General features: G+C 38.3%; 1 protein-coding gene across 2 annotated transcripts; it reads right to left on the bottom strand.

Annotated features, from left to right (window-relative positions):
- Positions 1–85: 85 nt before the first annotated feature.
- LOC148423819 (uncharacterized) lies at positions 86–19832 on the bottom strand. 2 transcript variants are annotated; one of them, XM_088415210.1, is made up of 11 exons: positions 19607–19832; positions 13348–13442; positions 12764–13217; positions 11693–11793; positions 10718–10835; positions 8085–8177; positions 6884–6910; positions 6519–6533; positions 4264–4380; positions 3624–3683; positions 86–3528 (listed from the first exon to the last, which is right to left on the bottom strand). In XM_088415210.1, the coding sequence occupies exons 1-11, from the start codon at positions 19668–19670 to the stop codon at positions 3500–3502; spliced, it is 1173 nt and encodes a 390-aa protein (XP_088271336.1). In that variant the 5' UTR covers positions 19671–19832; the 3' UTR covers positions 86–3499. The 2 variants fall into 2 exon arrangements, with proteins under 2 accessions (XP_088271336.1, XP_088271337.1); XM_088415211.1 differs by having other exon boundaries at positions 3624–3680.
- Between the last annotated feature and the right edge of the window lie 963 nt (positions 19833–20795).

Raw genomic sequence — 20795 nt, 5'->3', positions numbered from 1 at the left:
CTTCCTTCCTGCATTTAACGACGTCAATAACCTCTCATGAATGCTAACAATTTTGTCCTCACGTGAATAAAAACAAAAGGCCAACTTCCACCAAAACTGCTTGTTTAATTCACCTCTTCAACATTATTTACACCACAAGTGCTTTGATGACAGACATGAAGTTTACAGTTCCTACATTAAAAAAAAGCACACTGAATAGTCATAGAAAAGAAATGATATGTTTCCATATTATTAGAGGAAATAAGAGATTTGTGTTCATAGCCTTGTTGCTTCTCAAATGTGCTTCTAAGGCATGACTGGTACGCTGAAGATGTAACAAAAGTAAAGCTCGACGTGCCTACAATCTAAAAATGAGACTTACTGTACTTTTGGTAGTTAGGGATGGGCACAACTGATTTGTTGATGATTGAGGATCGCCAATTAAAGATATATATTATATTAAAGGTACAAGCAGTTAAACAAAACAAAAGGTGACATACAGTACTGTTTTGAGTGCTCATACCTTCTTCAGGTCTGATTGGTATGTTTCTTTGCACCAGGCCAGTTTGAAAACAATATAAATGTGCAAAATAAGATGGGTTAAGCATCCTGTTATAAATCGATTATTTTTGAAAAATGTGACCAAATTAGCCCAACCCGTTATTGCGATTGCATTGTAATTAATTCATGTTCAATATCACAGTAATTGTGGCCAGACTATTCGTAACAGCCTCTGTCATGTACAGTATTGCAGACATTTTTTTTTTTTTTACATGTCAAGCAGCAAGCAAGGTCTAAAGGGAACACAGCAACCGTAAGGCAACAGAAAAAAAAAACATTCAGTTGTTAGTAATTTGTGCTACAGTTGCTAAGGTATATACTAAAATCATTGTCGATGCAGCCCCTCATTTCTAGGCAATTTTTTACAATAACAATCACTAATAACCACACGCTATTAAAAAAAAGAATCAGTCTGAGGCACCTTACAATAGACAATGGTTAGCATAAAAACAGTGATTATGGCAGATAAAGACAGCTGGCTTGAACAGAATAAAGACACGCGTTAATGAGGGTTGATGTGTCATAGGTAGTAGACATTATACAAAGCACTCAAGTATCAGGTGAAATTGACTTGAAAAATGTCATTCCTGCTTAAAAAGACGGTTCTTAAGCTTCCTTAAAGGTTAACTTATAATAGCTCAGGGAAGCTATTTGTCCGAACAACATGCACGCAACCATACTTGCCAGCAGGGGGGCAGAGATGCGACGCAGCACCGTTGACAGCCGGGCCTTCCTTCCATAGTCTCTTATTCAATGTGTGTCATTTTCTTAGTCCGATTCTGATGACTCGATTTATTCTTGTAAATTTCCAGTCAATACTGATGGATTGAGGGACCTTGATTGGTCAGACTCTGATCCAAAAAAATGTCATGCATTGAATAGGAGACAATGTGAGGAAAGACAAGCTGTCTACGATGCTGTGTCAGGTCCCCTAGCTAGCAAGTATGGCTGTGCACATGTTGTCCCGACAAATAGGTTTTGTCAGCTTTTATAAGCTAATTTTAAAGAACTGTGTTTAGATGCAGCAGTTTTTCTTGATAAAACCACACTCTAAAACAGTTGGGTTAAAAATAATCCAATTATATATTAAAAGAAGGGACAGAACCAATTGGTCAATTTTAGCCAATGTTCTGGGTTATTTTACACCAGGGCTGTCAAACTTGTTTTAACTTGCGGACCGCATAGAGGAAAATCTATTTCCAAGTGGGCCGGATGATAAAATCATGGTGCATATATAACTTTATAACGATAAATTCGGATGTCTTATTCTTTTTTAACACTGTCCAAAATAGTACAAGCACAACATCACTATCAATTATAAAACATTAACCTTTCTATCCATCTTAAAACATTTCAAGTTTTTCATTTTTTGAAAAGAATTCAGCTAGTTTTTAATACTTTACGCGACAAAATCTTCTTGCGGGCCGGATTAAACGTTTGTGGGTAAGAACCATCCCGCGGGCCATATGATTGACACTCTTGTTTTACACCAAACAACTCCAAAATTGGGAGTTCTTTTGGGTAAAACAAACCCAGATAGTTGTGTCAAACTGAACCAAATTTTGGGTCGGTCCTGACCCATATTTGGGTTATTTTTAATCCAACTGTTTTTCGAGTGCATATATTTGATTCCTTCGCAGCAGCACACGTCCAATTTAACTGAAGAGGTGAACCTCTTTAGATGTGGCTTAAGCGTGCTTCAAACTCGTGCGTCTCTTTAAGAAGTGGACATTCAGGAGACATTCGGTGCATCTGTACATGGGACAAGCCAGACAGGGACAGTGAAAGGCACTCTAGAAAAACTAGACTAACGACATCTAAGTACAAACCTCACAGTGACACTTGGCTTAAGCCACTAAAATGCTATATGGATTTTTTTTTTATTACTTCTTTTAAAACACCTAAATGAGCGAAAGTATTGGGACGAAAGGCAACAAAATGGAAGTATTGCAGGCGGCTACCTTTTAGGGTGGGGAGACAGTATTGTCCATCAGTCTACAATCATCAGAAAAGGAACCACAATGTTTTACATCAGAGCCATCTTGGTTCAAACACTCATAAATTTGCTTTTTGTGGCAAGGTTTTAGCGAAAAAGTCATTTTCATTGCAACCCCGATAAAATTTTGATTTCATAGAGGCAGCAAAGGGATTCATGTTATAAAACACAAAGGTCTTTTTTTCTAATCATTAGTTTATGTACAATGAATCTCAACGTTGAGGCAATACATTACATATTCATTGACTTAATGTAATCCAATTCCCAAAATTCAAATTTCATGTCTCCTATCAACAATAACTGCAAACATATACTTAATATTATAAGTTATTATAAAGCGGTGATTTTTTTACACCCTAATTGTGCGAATTTAATCATAAATCAATGATCGTTGTACCCTGTTTTCATGTATTTTTTGTGACCAATTTTGTTGTGATTGTACTACTCAAAAGAAGCTATCAGCATTATTAGATCATTATTAATTATTGTCATTAACTATATATCAATAATTATTAATTTTTATACAATTGAGGCAATATATATATTGTGGCTGGTTTGAAAGGATTAACCCTGTCTACATACAATCATAAAATCGTCATTTAAAAACAGTCACATTGTTTTTTTTTTGTTTTTTTTTGTTCCTATAAATGGAGGGGCATGACTTGATAAATTTCTAAAAAGTATTCAGGTCATGAAGCCGTAACAAGTTTGGACAAACAAATGTCTGGCCAATTGTCGTTGCAAATCAAGTCGCATTGTTACTTTACACACGTACTGTGCTAATGAAAACACATACTCTTTTTGAGCATCTTTCTGACACACGCGCGCGCACACACACGCACACAACGACACACACACACACGCACAGCCCCCAGTTAGGGTCTCACAGTAATGCAGCTCCACAATGAGCTTGCCACTTTGCTTGACTGTGGTTGGTCCAAGTCGAGTCATGTGATCTCCGCTCTACGAGGAGTTCAGCAGGTTGCTAAGGACTGCCAAAAGACACCGTCAAAAAATTTAATGCTGTGTGGCAAATTCGGGTGGAAGTGTGCATGCAGATGTGTGTGTGTGGGGGGGCTTGGCGTACCTTGAGGGTCCGACTGAGCTTCGCCCGCATTGGCTTTGCGTGCGGCTTCTGGGTCTTCTTCTGAAAGAGTCACATGTTAGTTTGAAAAACAATTATTGCGACACATCACTCAGCTGTGAATCTTTGATATCTCCGATAACATTTTTACAATTGCCATGATTCATATCAGTCACACGAACGTGCATGTTGCAATCCTGTATGTCCAAATATGGTTGTTTTCTTATGTTATCGCAAATCCACACAATTGGTCTTTTTCTCAATTTAGTGTGTTATTTTTACACGCCATTCAAACAAATCAAATATCACAAGCATCTTCTTGTCTTTCACAGTTTCACCAGTAGATTTTCTTGGTGTACTGTAAATAAAAGGGGCGCTGAATTGACAGTTTTTGGACAATGTCTTTGTTTGTATTGACAGTGATAACAATTATTCCACCTGACTTGGCGGAAAAATGTCTTGTTTCACAGTCAAGTGAAGTTCTTTGGAAGATAAGTTCTTGAAGACTAATTAGTGTGTGTGTATGTATATATATATATATATATATATATATATATATATATATATATATATATATATTTATTTTTTTTTATATATATATAGCTTTATATATAATATATATAAGAGAACAGGATGTCCGTACCATGTAAATTCTTGAAGCAGAGTTTCTTCTTCTGGTAGCTAAAATATGCAGCGCCTGCTCCCACAAAGGCCACGCCCACTGCACACAAAATGGCCGCCAAGGAGCCCGACCCGGATTCTAAAAGCCACAAACAAATTCATTCAAACACAATCGTTATAAGTACATGCAAAAACGAATCAGTGCGGCCTCTGGTGTGTCCGTGCGCCCATTCATGCAAAACTAAAAGAGATGATTATACAGCATGGAATGGAATATTTTTGTGCAATCTTCTGCTGTCTACAGGATATTTTGAACTTTTATAGACCTTTACATGCATTTTTATTCCTTTCATGAATTTAACATGTGTTTGTAAATGCTTTGATGATGCATGAGCAACTTTTTTATTACTGATTAATCATTAACATATTTTTATTCAATGTTTGTTTGATTTATTAAATGTAATGTGTAATAAACTGGATTGAAACATGTTTGCAGACATGTACAGTATGTTTGCAGTAATTTTGTAATGGCTTTTAAAAATCCAAAAATGATTTAATGCCACGTTAATGTGTTGGAATTTGATGTATCGCCGCAAGTAAATTCTCAATGAAAATGCTTGCTGTGTTTGTCAGTGTGAAAGAGAAAGATGCATATACTTATCACAGTTACATTCCTGTTACCTCGCTTATGTTGTAATTATCACCCATTAAAACCTTGACGGCGGCGACACAGCTCAGTCTACAGCTGTGACCTGGTTACCATAGCAACACCGATCTGAATCATTTTACCGCATCCGTGAATCAATTCGTTTAATCCCAAAGACAAATCACAGACTTCAGTATTAAGTATTTAGGGGACATTAGTAAATTAAGTATGAAGTAAATTAGGGGAAAAAATGCAATGTGTAGCGTTTGCAAAATGTGTGCACAAGGGTTAATATCAAATCTGCACAAATTGCCTTATTGTTTATTATAAGTGATTTGAGTTGCCATGTCGATAGAATTGGCAGGATGTCGTGCCGCCATAGTAACACAAGGCTGGCAAGGAAGGATGTCGGGCTGGAGCGGGAGAGAGTGAGGGAATGAAACAAAGGATTCAAAACAGCTTGACTTGGTGAGTCAGAAAAGAAATGAAGTTGAAAATGCACGTGGGCGAGTAATGAATCATGATGACACATCTCTGATACAGAGTGATACTTTGATTCTCAAGTTGGAGGCGTACCTAATGTTGTGGCCAGTCTTGGCCAGTCATTTTTTTTTTCAAGAGACCAGCAAAAGGACTTGTGATGTTTTTGCAGATTTAGCTTTAGAAACTTCAAGTTTGTTAGTATGTACAACACACTTAAAACAAATCTAACTGAAGGATTTGTGAATCACATTTTACAGTATAGTTACATTTTTTTCAATTCATAATTTTTTTTTCCATTTTGGCTAACGGGATGTCTTAAAATGGCTGCTACTAATCAGTCAACTAATCAATTATTTTATTAATTGACTAGTTGTGCCGGAAGTAAATAATTACTTTAAAACATTATTACAAGATAGTATGTTGACAACTTGGCTGCTTTATGTTTTTTGTAGGTCAGAGAAGAGACTTTTAGTTTTGTCAATGTGTCTGTTTTTGATCTGTTGAGTTGGTTGCTCATTGCAAAAATGAACGTCGAGCATTTTTTTCCTGAAAAAAAAAATGACACATGACGAGATATTTTGCTTTCTTAATTTAGTTTGAGGTATATTTATGATGTAATTATGAGATAAATTGAGGTGGATGTCAATCACTCGCGTTTTCACAGAAGAATTTAATGTATTCTCTTTACTGTATGTACGAATGCCTTTAAATGGGCTCAAAGAAATTTGAAAAAAAAGGGACAAAAGTGTAGAACACAAATATATGAAACCACATCTTCTCGTCTTTCAGCCAGTTCCTGAGACAAACGAAGCAGAACGGTTTATGGTAGCTCTGGTGTCCACGCTTGCTGCAACATGCTTAAGGAAAAGCGTAGGCTTGAAGCACTTAAGTGATAAGCCAAATTTGTGATTGCTCAATTCACACACAGCAATCTGATCTACCTGTGAAAAGCAGCTTGCTGATTTATTATTGGAATTATCTTTTAAAACCAATCAAAAGAATGCTGTTTTTGTTGGACCCTTATTGTGAGAGACACACTTGGAAAACTGCATAACACTGTTATCCTGCAGTAAAAAATAAGAATATATTGACGCTAGGTTCAACACAGTCAACAGCTGGTTTATGATTGCAAAAAAAATAGAACTCACCTTCATCATCAGCATCTGATGGAAAAAAAAAAGAAGCGATAACAAATTATTACACTGATACGGCACTTAATGTTTTTAATCCTTATGCAGTATTTTGTCAGATCCTTTCACATCAAAGGGAAAGCTTTGAAAGAAGACACCAGGGAGCTGAAATTTCACCCAGATGGTGACAACATGTCAAAGTTCAACACGGCACAACCACTTAGTTATCACACGACCAAGAGTGTACCACCCCTTGGCTAAAATACTCAGAGAAAAATGCGGAAGAAAATGACCAAAAATTGATCAAAATACTGCACAAGAGGTCATATGTTGCATAAAACATTTATAGAATAATGTTTATAGAACTTTGGGGGACTGCTTACCTTCACCTGTGGCTTCGGCAACATGTGCTATGGAGAAGGGGAAAAAAAAAAAAACATGTGAGGGAAGCATACAGACTAAAAAAATTCAAGAACGTTTTCTGTCCTTGTGTGTACAGTACATGTGTTGTCATGGCTGCCTTAGTCCTGCTTCAACTTGTTCCAGAAAGCCACTAATGACAGAGTACACGGGAGGAGTGCCTTTCACTCGATTATAATGATTAAACTGACCTGGATGACTCAGTTTTCAGGTGCAGAATAAAAGGGCTTTAAGGGAAAAATATCTTGTTCCCACATTGCTGTCGAAATGGAACATAAAAGCACTGCGTGGGGAGAGATGTGTAAATCACGCGTAAGGCCATTGTGAAATTTTGGGTGGAAGCACAACTGTCAGTTTTATGATGCTTTATGAACAAAATTCATTTTGGGTACATTTTGAGGTGTTCATTTAATTGTTACATATTTAATTGTACTAATTGTACAAACTAAATTTCGAAGTCCTTCGCACTGTGAACCCCATTTTGACAAAAACACAAAATAAAAAAATGTCAGCATTCGCTTCCCTTCGGTTGACCCTAACCCCCCAAAAGGTGTGTTGCCCCTTTAAGGGAGGACGACTGTTTATCTTGTTGAAAAACCATGGCGATTGTATGATGCCAATGAAGTAGCTTGTTAATGGCGTTTTCAAGTAACGTTAGCACTAAGCTAATCGGTGATCATTATGATTAGCTGCTGTAAAATGTAACCTATCTATGAATATTTGTGTTGTATTTGACATTTAGTTGCGTAAAATAATGAGAGCAAACAACATGCAACGATTTATTTTGTTGCTTCGACGGTAAACATAAAAAACGTACTAGATTTTAGGAGGGTTTCTGCAGGTATTAAAATATCTAATTGAATGCTTTGCAAAGTCGTGAAAGGAACAGTAAATTTTACTTTTCAAATTAAGAGCAAATTAATTGGAACATGTGGCAACGTATTGTTGCATTGGCTTTTTACAAAAAGCTGTTTTATTTTGTTAGGTTTCATGTGGAAGCGCATTGTCATGAGTGACACAATTTAACGACAAAAAACCCAGACAAGAATTCAGCCATCAGGTACAGCAAAAATAATGTGTGATACTCAAACTGAATATAAAACATGAAAATCAGCATGATGTTAACTCCCTCTACCCACATTCTCAACATTTGAAGCCACTAACCAACTGATCCGGCACTCTTGCTCCTCCCCGAATGCGCCGGCTTGTCATGCGTGTCGTCTTGCGACAGAGCATCTTCCAAGTTAAAGCCTCCATCTGATAAAACACAAATACCGACGAGCAAAAGTCAAACTTAATCCCCGTAGGTCACTTTTCATACATCTCCACCCAAGTGGGATATTATCCAGATGTTCCCCCCGACCCCGACGGCGTCTCTTCCCACCGTCGCCATAGCAACCTCGCCCGTCCGTCATCATGTCATTCCCCCCACGGCTATAATGAAAAGCCCGTGACGGTAACAATAGCGGCAAAGGGCGTTGACCGTGATTGTGTGAAGTGGTGATGACATGGATTTTAGGATATTATTTGACAGCAACAATACATTACAGCCTCGCCGTGTGCTCTTTGGGGAAAACCATGGAAGATTTATACAAGAATGTTCAGTGGAACGCAGAATGGGTCAAGGTAGCATCGCTCTATTATTTACACTTTGTGATGATTTACTTTCGGTACAGTGAATCGGTCTTGAAAGAAAAACATCTTGCTTTTTAGATGAGTGCTAAACCAGACACTCTCCATCTCATGAATTAAGGTCCATCCGGTAATACAGCATAAATTATATCTATAATCACACGATAATGGGAGGTTGGAGACATTTTAAAGACACAATAGACGGACAAGCTGTCTGCCACGACACGTAATTATATGCGCGTTCACCTCATTTGTGTCCACTGTTGGGCCTTTTCTGGCTTAGCAATACAGCAATGTTAATTACAGTCACATTAACATATGAGACACAATTGGAAAAACTAGAATGTCCTGTATCCAACACACTAGGACTTAGTAGGGTAGCTCCAAAGAGTCAAAAGATGTCAACCAAAATCGAATGTCCGCTACAGTGGACATAAATGAATTGGCTGGGTCTCATATTGATATTTTAGAGAATTTGTGTGGGCGTCGGCAAAACATTTCTGATAAAAAAAATGTCTTTAAATGGAGAGCCATTTGAACAAGCTATTTTTTTTTCAAACACCAAATCATTACAAAGCAACATTAACTTAAAGCATCGTCCATCCTGTCCATCGCAAACTCACTCAAATGTGAGGTGTTCTCCGGTTAGCTTAGGCAAAGAACTTGGCTATGGCTCACTACATTCGCGGCCTTTTTACTATCATTAGCTGTGGCTGAAGTTTCAGCTGAATGCGTTGCATTTATGTGCTAGGCTAAACTTGACCTGCTTATATGGAAAGCAAGCTCCTTCTCAAAAAGAATGTATATCCCTCCACTTTTGCAGGCTATTTATTATAACATTAGATTTAATTGGTGCGACAACTGCATTTTCATGTCTTCCTTCTGCTGTGATTGAGATGATTAAAAAAAATAATCTCAGCACTGCTTTGGACTTTCAAGAATCTTCTGTACTGTTAACCATGACTGAAAAAAAGCAGGTGGATTTCCACTCAGGGAGACATTGACAAAGCACAGTTCTAATATTTAACAGATGAATAATTGGTGAGAAGAGAACAAGGCGTGGAATTAAACCAACAAAACAAGCAGCAAATCAAAAATGGGCAGGAAAAAAACACGCAGAGACAAATGAAGGCCGATACCTCCAGTGTGATCAAGTCACGCTGAGGTTATTTGTGAGATTTCTTGCTCCGAATTCAAGGTAAATTAACCACAAGCCACCCGGCTCATAACCTGTCGAGGTAATTCGTGCTGCAAAGAGAAACTCCCAGAATTATGTTTCGTATTAATGTGCCGAGAAAACAGGGAGTTGCCGTCCAATTTGAAACAGGAGATCGCATGAGAACTGGACATGTGTTGAAATGAACGATTATGCAACATTTTTAACTTATTCCATGGATGTTCATAGGATCACTTCAGGGTATGATGCACTGGAAAAAAAGCAATACTTTTTTGAAAAGAAAGACACACAGACAATAAGCACAACATTCATTAGTTTTAAGCTATGATATAGTGCAAAGTTGACCAAACTACGGCACGGCGGCCATTTGCGGCTTGTCATCCATGTTTTTGCGGCCCGTGGCATATTCTAAAATGACATCTTCCCTAAATATTGAAAAGTCCACAACAGTTTGATGGAGGACAGTATTGGAAGTATGAAAAAAAAGGTCCTAATTTGCCTCATCTTTAACTGAAAGTCTTTGATGTATGACTTTTTCAATAATTATATTAATATTGGGTCATCGCTTATGTAATTTATTTGAACCATGTTTGATATGTTTAAGAAGCCCTACATCTTTCTGTTTATTCATATACGTCCCTCAGAGGACATCCCTGATAAAGTGTTTAGCACGGCTACCTCAAAGTTCTAAGGTTCTGGTTTCAAGTTCGGGCTGCGGCCTTCCTGTGCGGACTTTGCGTGTTCTCTCCCCAAGTACTCCGGCTTCCTCCCGCATTCCAAAAACATGCATGTTAGATTCATTCAAGATTACATTTTCCACCGAGCAGCTAACTGAATCAAATTCACGGGGGGGCTCGGACTTACAGTTTCTTACTTAACGGCCCAATGGAGGCGGTTCCCATAACGTCAGGAATCCCACTTTACACAAATTTATGTTTGTAGCAAAACGAAATGTGTATTGATTTTGAACACACGTGTATTTCCTCACCTGAAGGGACTTGGGCATTTGTGTCTGGGCTAACGTCCACCTCCACGCCGGCGTGAGCTGACTCGTCATGTGGCACAACTGCATCTGCTCCTGCTGTGCCTTCATCTTCAGAGCCGTGCTGTGAAAATCTTTTATTTAACATAAGGACTCTTGCAGGGGCATTAGAGCGGAACTAAATCCGCCCAATTTCTTTTTTGCAAGAACACATTGGATAGTCTGTATCAGCGCTACTCAAAATGTGGTAGACTCATATTGCCTTTGAGGACAAAACAAAGAATAATTAACTCATTCACTACTACTGACGGCTATGGTCGTTAAAGAATCAGATCCATTCAGTAGTTAACATTGAAACCAAAATACAATTTGGATTCTTCTAAGCAGGCAGCCACCATTAGCCAAAATGACTTGAGAGTATTTTTTTAAAGTCAAATTTATGATGTGTATGATGCATTGTGACCTGGAATGACCATCAGTAGACAGTTGTGCATTTTCAGGAGTGAATAGCTTGACTTTATTGCCTTCTTAACTCATTCCATGCCAGGGACGTATTTTCACGTTCTTTTAAGAGTTCAGACATTCAGTCATAGATATTTAAGTTTCAATTTAATACTGAAGTATCTGGAAATTAATGTCCTTAATATACTTAAGCATCAATTTAAGACTTAAGTATCTGGGATTGAATGACTGGACGCTATAAAAACCTGAAAATACATCCTTGGCATTGAATAAGTTAAGAAGACGATAAAGTCAGGCTATTAACTCCTGAAAATGCACAACTGTCAACTGAAGGTCATTCCAGGTCATAATGCATCATTCACATCATAAATTTGACTGAAAAAAAAACTATTAAGTCAGTTGGGTTAAGTTCCCCCTTAAACACTCGTCATTTAAATTAAGTGATGGAAGCAGAATCAAGGACATTTCCATAGAAGAGAAGGTATTGGTCTCTTTCCAGAAAACTTGACACTGACTGACCTCTTCGTGGGCATGAGACGCATCGGTGCCGGCGCTGGGTTGCTCATCTACATCGGGAATGTCTCCTGCCGATTCTGGATCTTCCGCACCAGCTGCAGGACCTGAAAGAGAGAATGGCAGGAAGGATACATTTAAATAGTCTTGATTTAAAAGAATTTACAAAGACATCTGAGGGAGAGAAGACCTGGTAGATCTGGGCAGTGTGTCGCCACATGATGGCTAAATTAACTCATCTGTGATGTCACCAACAATACAGTGTCCTGAAATCCAGTTGAGCTGCTAAATATGCTAATTAAGGGTGCTTAAAAACAAACTTTATTGTAAAATACAGTGCCTGTTGTCACAGATCAGCGGCGTGTCCAACGTTAGCAGCTAGCAGAGTTGAGAAGCGCTAGATGATAGCGCAGTTAGCAGCTAGCAGCATAATTGATTTTTCAAAGGCACTAAATAACTGATGTCCAAACTATGGCCCGGGGGCACATGTTTGTGGCCCCGAGCATTTATCCAAAATACTTTTGACATGGATCACAATGTTATTTAAAAAATACTCATAAAATGGTTTTATGATAGCATGAGGAGTTAAAAAAAAAAACTACCACGTTTAAACAAAACCTTTGACGAAGTTTATTTTTTTAATTACTACTTTATATCGACAGTCTGTATTTGCTTGCTTGATTGATTTTTATCAATAAATTTAAGAAAAAAAGTGGGCCTTACATCTTTCGATATTTTTGTTTGAGGCCCTCAGAGGGAAAAGTTAGGACATCCCTGCCAAAAGGGTAGATTTGAACTCAACTCTCCATAAAATTCTTAGAGACTAAAATAGTTTGTTGCTATGTTAGTTTAAATTTAATTGAAACAAAGCTGATGATCTAAAAATGAACGTTTTAAAGTTGTTCAGTGGAAAATATTTTATCGCTTTCTGTATTCATAATTGTTCTTTAAACCAAGTAAAACTACACATTTTATATTTTTCTCAGAATGCTCGAGTGTTCAGTAGTTTTCTGAAAACGAACATTTTTGATGGCTGCATCGCTAGTTGTCACATTAAGAAAAAACATTCCATATCACCTTGACTTGATGGAGTGGCTTCTGACTCAGGAGCCTCTGTTTCTGCTTCTTCTTCCGCAGTAGCATCTGGCTGTGGTTCTGCAGCTGATTCTGGTCCGGTTGCTGGTTCTGGCTCGGCTGCTGGTTCGACTGCAGCCTCTGGCTCTGGCACGGCTGCGGGTTCTGGTTCCACTGTATCCACTGGTTCTTCTTCTGCTGCGGCCTCTTGTTCTGGTTCAGCTGTAGCTTCTTGTTCGGCTTCTGTACCTGCTTCTTCTGCTCCATCTGGAGCCGCCTCTGCTTCTCCTTCAGTAGTAGCCTCTGGTTCTTCATCCGCAGGAGCATCTGGTTGTGATTCCTCTTCTGCGGGATCCTCTGGTTCTGGGTGCGCGTCTGACGGAACTGTCGCTTCTGCTTCCCCTTCAGCTGGAGTTACTTCTTCATGGGCTTCTTCAGTTGGCTCAGGGTCAGTTTCCTGTGTTGAATGATAATATATTATTAAAATAAATAATGTATTGTAAAAATAATGCTGAAAATAAAATGTTGCTGTCTTCAGTACAGTATGTGTCTGGTTGACTGGTTGCAATGAATCCACATGTTTTCACCTCTGCTACAGCAATATTCTCCAAGTCTGCAAGTTCTATAATTTCAGGCTCCAAGGTCGTATGGAAGGCAGCATCTTCTGTGGGGGCCACCTCATCTAATAAAAGGAAATGGAGAAGAAAATAAGACAAATTACAGTGCCGCCTGGCAAACACCAAACCACAGACTTGGCTCGCTGCTGCCATCAGAGCTTTTTTTTTTCCATGCATCTATAAAAATAAAAGGGACTCAGGAGTGCCTATATATAAAAAAAAAAAAGAATTTATCTGATGGTTAACCTGTTTCTAAAATTACCACAACATTTCGAAATGTTTTAAAAAATTTACTCTTATTTCTTGGTACACTAAATAAACATTTTATGATGGTGGCAGTTTGATGCTGACAGAGATTATTTCCAAAAGGAAAAATACTTCCTAATGTTCAACGTTAATGTTTCCACTGCGCATTTGAATACGTCACAAAGAAAGAAAACAAGACCGTGCTTGGGATTTGTATAAGCGTTGCATTTGTTGTCCATCTGTTACCGCTAACTTTTGCCTGAAAGGTAAAAACTGTTTCACCACATATTACAACACGCGTAACCTCAATGACACACACACATACACAGGGAGCCCCACCCTGCACTAATGTGTTCCTGCTGCAGCCACAATGGGATGACATCAATCATAGTATCCAACCTGCCTCCACACACAATAAAGAAGAAAAAAAAAAGCCTGCATCCATGCTGGCATTGCGAGTGTGCACTAATGAGAAAATAAGAAGAGCCCGCTTTTGTTTGGCGTGCGCCTGTGCGTCTTTGAGACGGCACTGTGACATTCCCCTGATGCATGTGAGGAGCTGAGACAGCAAAGCGAGCGGACTAATGGCGAGCGGGTCATTTTTTTCCACATCATTCTTGCAGGATTTTATCCAAGGGATTGCGTACATTCCTGGTCGTGCGATTACTAAATTGTTGTACCGTGTTGAAATTTGACACGTCATCATCTGGGTGAAATTTCAGCTCCCTTGTGTCTTCCTTCAATGCATTTCCCTTGAATGTGAAATGCCTTTGATGTAAAGCTCCAAGGATTGGGCAAAATACTGCAAAAGGTCAGGGGCAGAAGACTGAAATTTTTGGGGGAGATCTCAAGCACCTCTTTATAAGGCATAATTTTTATTACAAAAGGTTTAGGTGCAGGCCGAATCATGCCTAGCGGTGGAAAGAGTACCTACAGCTGCAATGCCTCAAGCGCTGGATGGTTCAGAAACGCCCAAAATGTGTAATTGAAATCTACTTTTTAATCAAATTAGGATGAATAACCTCCTAAAAATGACATAATAAAAAAGACTGATTTTTCATCTTGTTATTAAATATGCGAGCTTTGTAACAGAACATCTCTGTTTGCCAAGTGTATCAGTTGGAGCCGAAGGCGGACACGTCGCCTCATAAATTCTCCGATTGAGACAGCCTGGCACGCTTCAAGCACAAACACACCTTCAAGGATCACCAAAAAAAAAAAAAAAAGTTATGCATAAACAAACCTACTTAACGTGCGCAAACACATTGCGACTGTGTGATCATGTGTCATAAACACACACACACACACACTCCCTGCATGCACGCTGAATAAATGTGATAAGAGCGAGGTTTAATTTTTTTTCCTCCCAACCTGATGGCGGTGAGTGTAATGCAAACACAAGGGCTCAATCATTTATTTGAAGAGTCATGAGGCGGCAGATGTGTGCGAGCTTGTAACGGAACTTTACCAGAACAGGTTGCTACAGAGACAAATTGTGTGTCTTTAGACTTGGTGAAGCAGCATGCGGCTCATGCCAGGGGTTATTCTCAGCTCTGTTTTGAGAGGAACTGAATAAACAGTAGTATGCTTTAGATCACAAGGCTGCTTAAGCTCATATATATATATATTCCAATATGATTCACTTAACATGCTTACTTTTTAGCATTTGCAAGATATATTGGGAATTTCTCAAAAGGTTGAGATAAGAAAAGATGAAATTACACCCATATGATGACAACATTTCAAAGTTCAACATGGAATGACCACTTACTGAGTTCCCCAAATATAAGACACACTTTTAGTTCCCCAAAATGAAGACCAAATGAAGACTGGTGCATCCTATACACAGTAACTTGGAAAAAGTCAGCATTTTGCCCTAAAATTGAGGGTGCATCCAATACAGAGGTGCATTTTATATTTGGGGACTTACGGTAGTTATCACACTACAAGTAGTGTGCAATACCTTGGCTAAAATACTGCGAGAATGATTTGGAAGAAAATGATGCAAAAATGATTAAAATACTACACAAGGATTATCTTCCTAAACTGGCAATGGTGAATTCAATTCTCAGGATGTCCCATGAGAATATTGGTTTAGAAATCCAACTTAAGGTTACTGTTCTGCGGTAAACTTCCATACAATTACACATAAAGAGGTCTAATTAAGAGAATGATGAGAGAATTGATGATGTAACAATCCCTCATGAAAGAAAAAACAAGCCATCTGCTTGTAGCAGCACTTTATAGAACATTGTGTTCCCATTTATCATTTCCTTTGCTAACTACCATCGCCCTCTGTAAAAAAAAAACAACAACAAAAAAACCAGCCCTCCATCCCAGTCAATGCTGCCAACATATACAAAGTACAAGACGAGCCTTAAAGAGGAGGTTGTTTCAAGAAGAACATTTTCGCCGTCCCTTTAAGGTTGAGCCTGTTTTGCATCTGAAGGTTTCTCACCGCTTCCTCGTCTTTCCTTTTGTCTCTCGCGCTCGTTGTTTCCTGGCCACAGCTTTCCCTGGAGGCTTCTGACTCATCTGCGTTTTGGAGTGGTCGCACGCGATCCTCCGAGTCCAAACCACATGCTAGTAGCGGCAAACCAAAGCTAACAAACCTGGACGTTAACCCTCCACTCAAAGTACTAAGGTGAAGACTTGAGGTGTTGACCCACGACACCTTTAATACATATGTATAGTAAAAATAGGAAACTCACTAAAAGAGTTAATGATGAACCAATTTGATTTTTTCTGGGCTGATACTGATTATCGCTAGATTTTCATTTCAAGACATATTCATTGCAGTGAAAGTTTTTTTTTTCAACTCGCACAGTGGCATGAATGAGAATTTTCATCTTCTAAAATTGTAATAATAATAAATAATAAAATTCTGGTCAAATGTGTTTTTCTTGTGGAGAAGAGCTGACACCCTTGACTAATGCTTACCTAATATGTCAATTGAGCACTGTAGTGCTAACTGTGAGCATTGGATGGCTTTGTTGCCACACTTACAACACAGATATTACCTACATCAATTCTAACTGAAGAATGGAAGTCAATCTTTCATATGGCAGCGCCCATATCTCGACAGACATGGCACACAATATTATGTTGGCCTTGAAAGGTGAGTCAAAATGAGTTAATAATAACTAAACATACCATTTCATTTAAATTGTTTGGGATCTCTTAATCAACACAGAAAACCTCTCATGTGGCTTACACACACACATGCCCCACACACAAGGTCAACTCAACCTCTTTCAAAGTGATCAATCGTTGTTAAAAGAAAAATGTATGTATGTATGTATATATATATATATATATATATATATATATATATATATATATATATATATATATATATATATATATATATATATATATATATATATATATATATATATATATATATATACATATAATCTCAGCATCAAACTGCTACCATCATAACATATTTATTTATGTATATACATTCCATATGTGAGTCACGGACATTATACGTATAAGCTATGTAGACTTATTATGAGATATGTGTACTTGAACCAGAAACTTAACCTTTTTTCTCTTAGTAATATCACACCTCAACGTGTGTTGATCTGGGTGTCTTGTCAGGCGAAACCACCATGCGCATTGTTATCTCAGGTATATCTCTCTATTGTGTGTTTATGGAACACAAAGTGCAGTTTTTCCCAATCACGCAAACGAGCACCATAGGGCAGTTGAATGTGTAAACACACACACACCTGGCAAACATTATGCAAACATTCATTTAGTAGTGGGGAACCTTCCATTTTCCTTTTTGAGACACTTTTAAGACTTTATGTTCTGTGCTCCTGCATATATAACACACAGACATACAATGAGGACCCCGAGGGGAGAGGAAGTGAAGTTATGGGGTGTTTTCTCCAGCTGGAGGTCCACTCTGATTACATTGACACTCCCTGCACATACGCCACTTGTAAAACTTAACATAAAAACTAATACGCACAAAAAGGCAAGCAAGCATTTCTCTTGTTTCGGTGTCAACAACACATAGTGACGGTTGAGAAAACTGTGTGTGTGTGTGTGTGTGTGTGTGCGTGAGAGAGAGAGAGAGAGAGAGAGAGAGAGAGAGAGAGAGAGAGAGAGAGAGAGAGAGAGAGCGAGAGAGAGAGAGAGAGAGAGATGCCTGGCTGTTTGTCGTAAAAGCCCAAAGGAACCGGTATTCATGCAGATTTCTTTAACGTGAGAATATGCTCCACTAGAGGGTGCCAGCGAAACTTGATGAGCGGTTCAACTAATTATTTTTTTTTAGTGGGAAACTAACGTTTTTAAAAGTCATTTTTAATGGCTTGTATATAAAGGGTCTCTGGAGTTTTTGCCACATTTGAAGTGTCAAATAAATCACCCAAGCAATCCATATATTATTAATATATGCCTGTTTCTGTTCAACTAAATCCCTCAAGATAAACATTCTCCTTCCATGACTGGACAGCTTGGCAAGTTGAAGATTCAGAGCCATTTTCAATTGACTGAAATCTGAAACTTGTACTTTTGTCAGGGATGTCATTGGAACAGCTGATAACTGTTTTAAAATTTTGAAGCGAATAAAAAAGGATTTGTCTTTTAAAGGAAGCTTGTTTTATTTTATTTTTTTTTGTTTTAAGCATCAATCTTGAAACTTTATTTGTCAGCAGAGACTAATGTTAGTCATATTTATAAAGGCAGAAGTGATTACCACAGTAGTACTGGATCTGATTATATTGTAAGGGTGTAACCTAGCCCATTGGATGTGCTTAACAAAGTGGAAAGAAATGAAATACAGCAAGAATAGATGAACGTCTGGCAATTTGCTGAAGCCAGCAGGCTCCAGATTTTAGCCTTTGCAGCTACACTTATTAATTATGCTTACATTTGCGAATATATTTCTTTGTCAACTTAATGCATGCGCCCCTGAAAATTGGCCCATAAAGATGTTACATTTCTTGATGTGCAAAAATTGCAATACAAATGGTGCTATTGTACGAATACTTTTGGACAGACTGCAATTCGGTCAGTCCTCAAATCGTGGAGGGGGGGGGGGGGGGGGGGGGCGCCTTGGGGGATTGTGTATGACAATCGGATTTTTGTGTTAAGTGTAATTGCTCATCCATGGCACCAGGTGGTGCAGTGGCACTCTCATTGTCCGAGTCTGGGAGTCACATTTTAAATTGCTGACAATAACATTATTTTCTAAATCACATTAATGATTAATGTGATTTAAAAAAAATCTGAATGATTTATACCTTTTTTTCCAGTTTAAAATCTTTTACATAGTGGTGCTCCTGTGTCCCGATTCAATTTACATTCATGATTATTAATTGATATGTTTTTTTTCAGCATAAATTAGTTTAGGATTTACTTTTTTTTAATTTCAGATACGTTGATGCTCTAAGGTTTGTATTTTTAAAATTCAGACTAACCGGTGTAGACCCTTTAAAAGTAAAGTTAACATCTTTTTTTTTTGGCCAATGTTAAAAACGATCCAATATTAGGTAAACTTACACATTTTTTTAAACGATGTTATTAATAGTAACTTCGACGAGTGTGGGGGGGAATGTTTTTGCTTTCTTAGCGGGGTGGCTTTGCAAAAAATAATTGCGATGCAGTAAATTGGATAAATGGCTGAGGGGCCAACACATGCCTTGATGCTTCTTCCATTTACTCATCATCCTCATCATTATTTTAATTGATCTTGTCTGGTCTGTGTCTGGATACACACACACACCAATAAATGGACATTTAAGTGGACACATTGAAAAGATAGATAGATAGATAGATAGATAGATAGATAGATAGATAGATAGATAGATAGATAGATAGATAGATAGATAGATAGATAGATAGATAGATAGACAGATAGATTCACAGAGAGACAGACAGACAGAGACAGACAGACAGACAGACAGACAGACAGACAGACAGACAGACAGATAGGACAAATCCCAAAGACCTTAAAAATCCCAAATACCTTGTGTGTTAGCACGTCCAGAGAGCAAGGCTCCAAAGAGCAGCAGGATCCACAGGTATGACATCACTGAAACACGTACGACGTTCAGCGGTTCGAATGGACCGGGCTTTGATGAATAAGGAAGGTGCCTAAGGTTCGGAAGGGTGTGCGTGCGCCCTTCTAGCCGTGTTTAAGGTGCTGGGTTGAGGTTCTCCGTCGTCTTTCTCCTTCTTTTGTCTGGATTGGAAGAGAGACGGTTCCGGGCTTTATTAAGGTGGGCGGGGCTAGATTTTCACTTCTAAAATCTGACACACTGGCAGAGCAGACAAGGCACGAGCCGGCTTTTTTTTTTTCCTCCACTCGTTTTTTGATTTTCTTGAATCCCAACAACCCTGGTTCTTTTGTCTCTCACAAACTACGCTTTCAGGAGAATGTACACGGAGACAAAAAAATGTCATCCACCTTTTAACTGACTCAATGGAACAAATTGGTCCTCGGTTTACGACGGATTTACGTACGACAGAGGCGTAACACTTGTTCTATGTACAGTAAAGCGGAACTCGCTGTAGTCTTTCAGTAATTTACGATAATGTAGAATTATTAAACATCAAATAGATTATTGGTCCTGTTTTCATTGTATTTTCCCATGTTACGGTTTTGTACCTTGGCTTTACGTACAATTGACAGATTGGAAAATGGAAATATTTGCACAACTTCATGCTCAGTGCTATTATCCAGGGTCGGTCTACCCCTGTGGCGCTCAATGAGAGATTTTATTCAGTACCCCCTTCCATCGATATTTCACATAGGCTATGCTTTCATGGAGATAGGTAAACATAGTGAGAGAAACATACATTTTTAACTCCCGGAAATGCTCAATTTTCCTCGTTTAACTGTTCTTTCACGAAAGTAGGTTGTCTTGGTCATTTAAACTTCTTAGTTTAACAATAAATCGGAGTTCCATCCTCATTTTACTAATGATTTTTTGTACACACAAAAAATATTTCAGGTGTTACTCATAAATAATTAATATTAGTTTTAAGGAGAATTCGCAATTAAAACGTACTGCAACTATCCCAGACACTTGAGCGTGAATTTAGTGTCAACTGCGGCTCTGCATGGGCAGGAAGGCTGATTATCAAATAAATTCACCTTTCTCCTGTGCGACTGCATGGGCAGGAAGGCTGATTATCAAATAAATTCACCTTTC

Source organism: Hippichthys cyanospilos, chromosome 5, assembly GCF_059441005.1.
Source record: "Hippichthys cyanospilos isolate Australia breed blue-spotted pipefish chromosome 5, RoL_Hcya_1.0, whole genome shotgun sequence".
Classification (NCBI taxonomy): domain Eukaryota; kingdom Metazoa; phylum Chordata; class Actinopteri; order Syngnathiformes; family Syngnathidae; genus Hippichthys; species Hippichthys cyanospilos.
The sequence above is the reverse complement of the archived record's forward strand: the minus strand, read 5'-3'. Positions and strand labels throughout refer to the sequence as shown.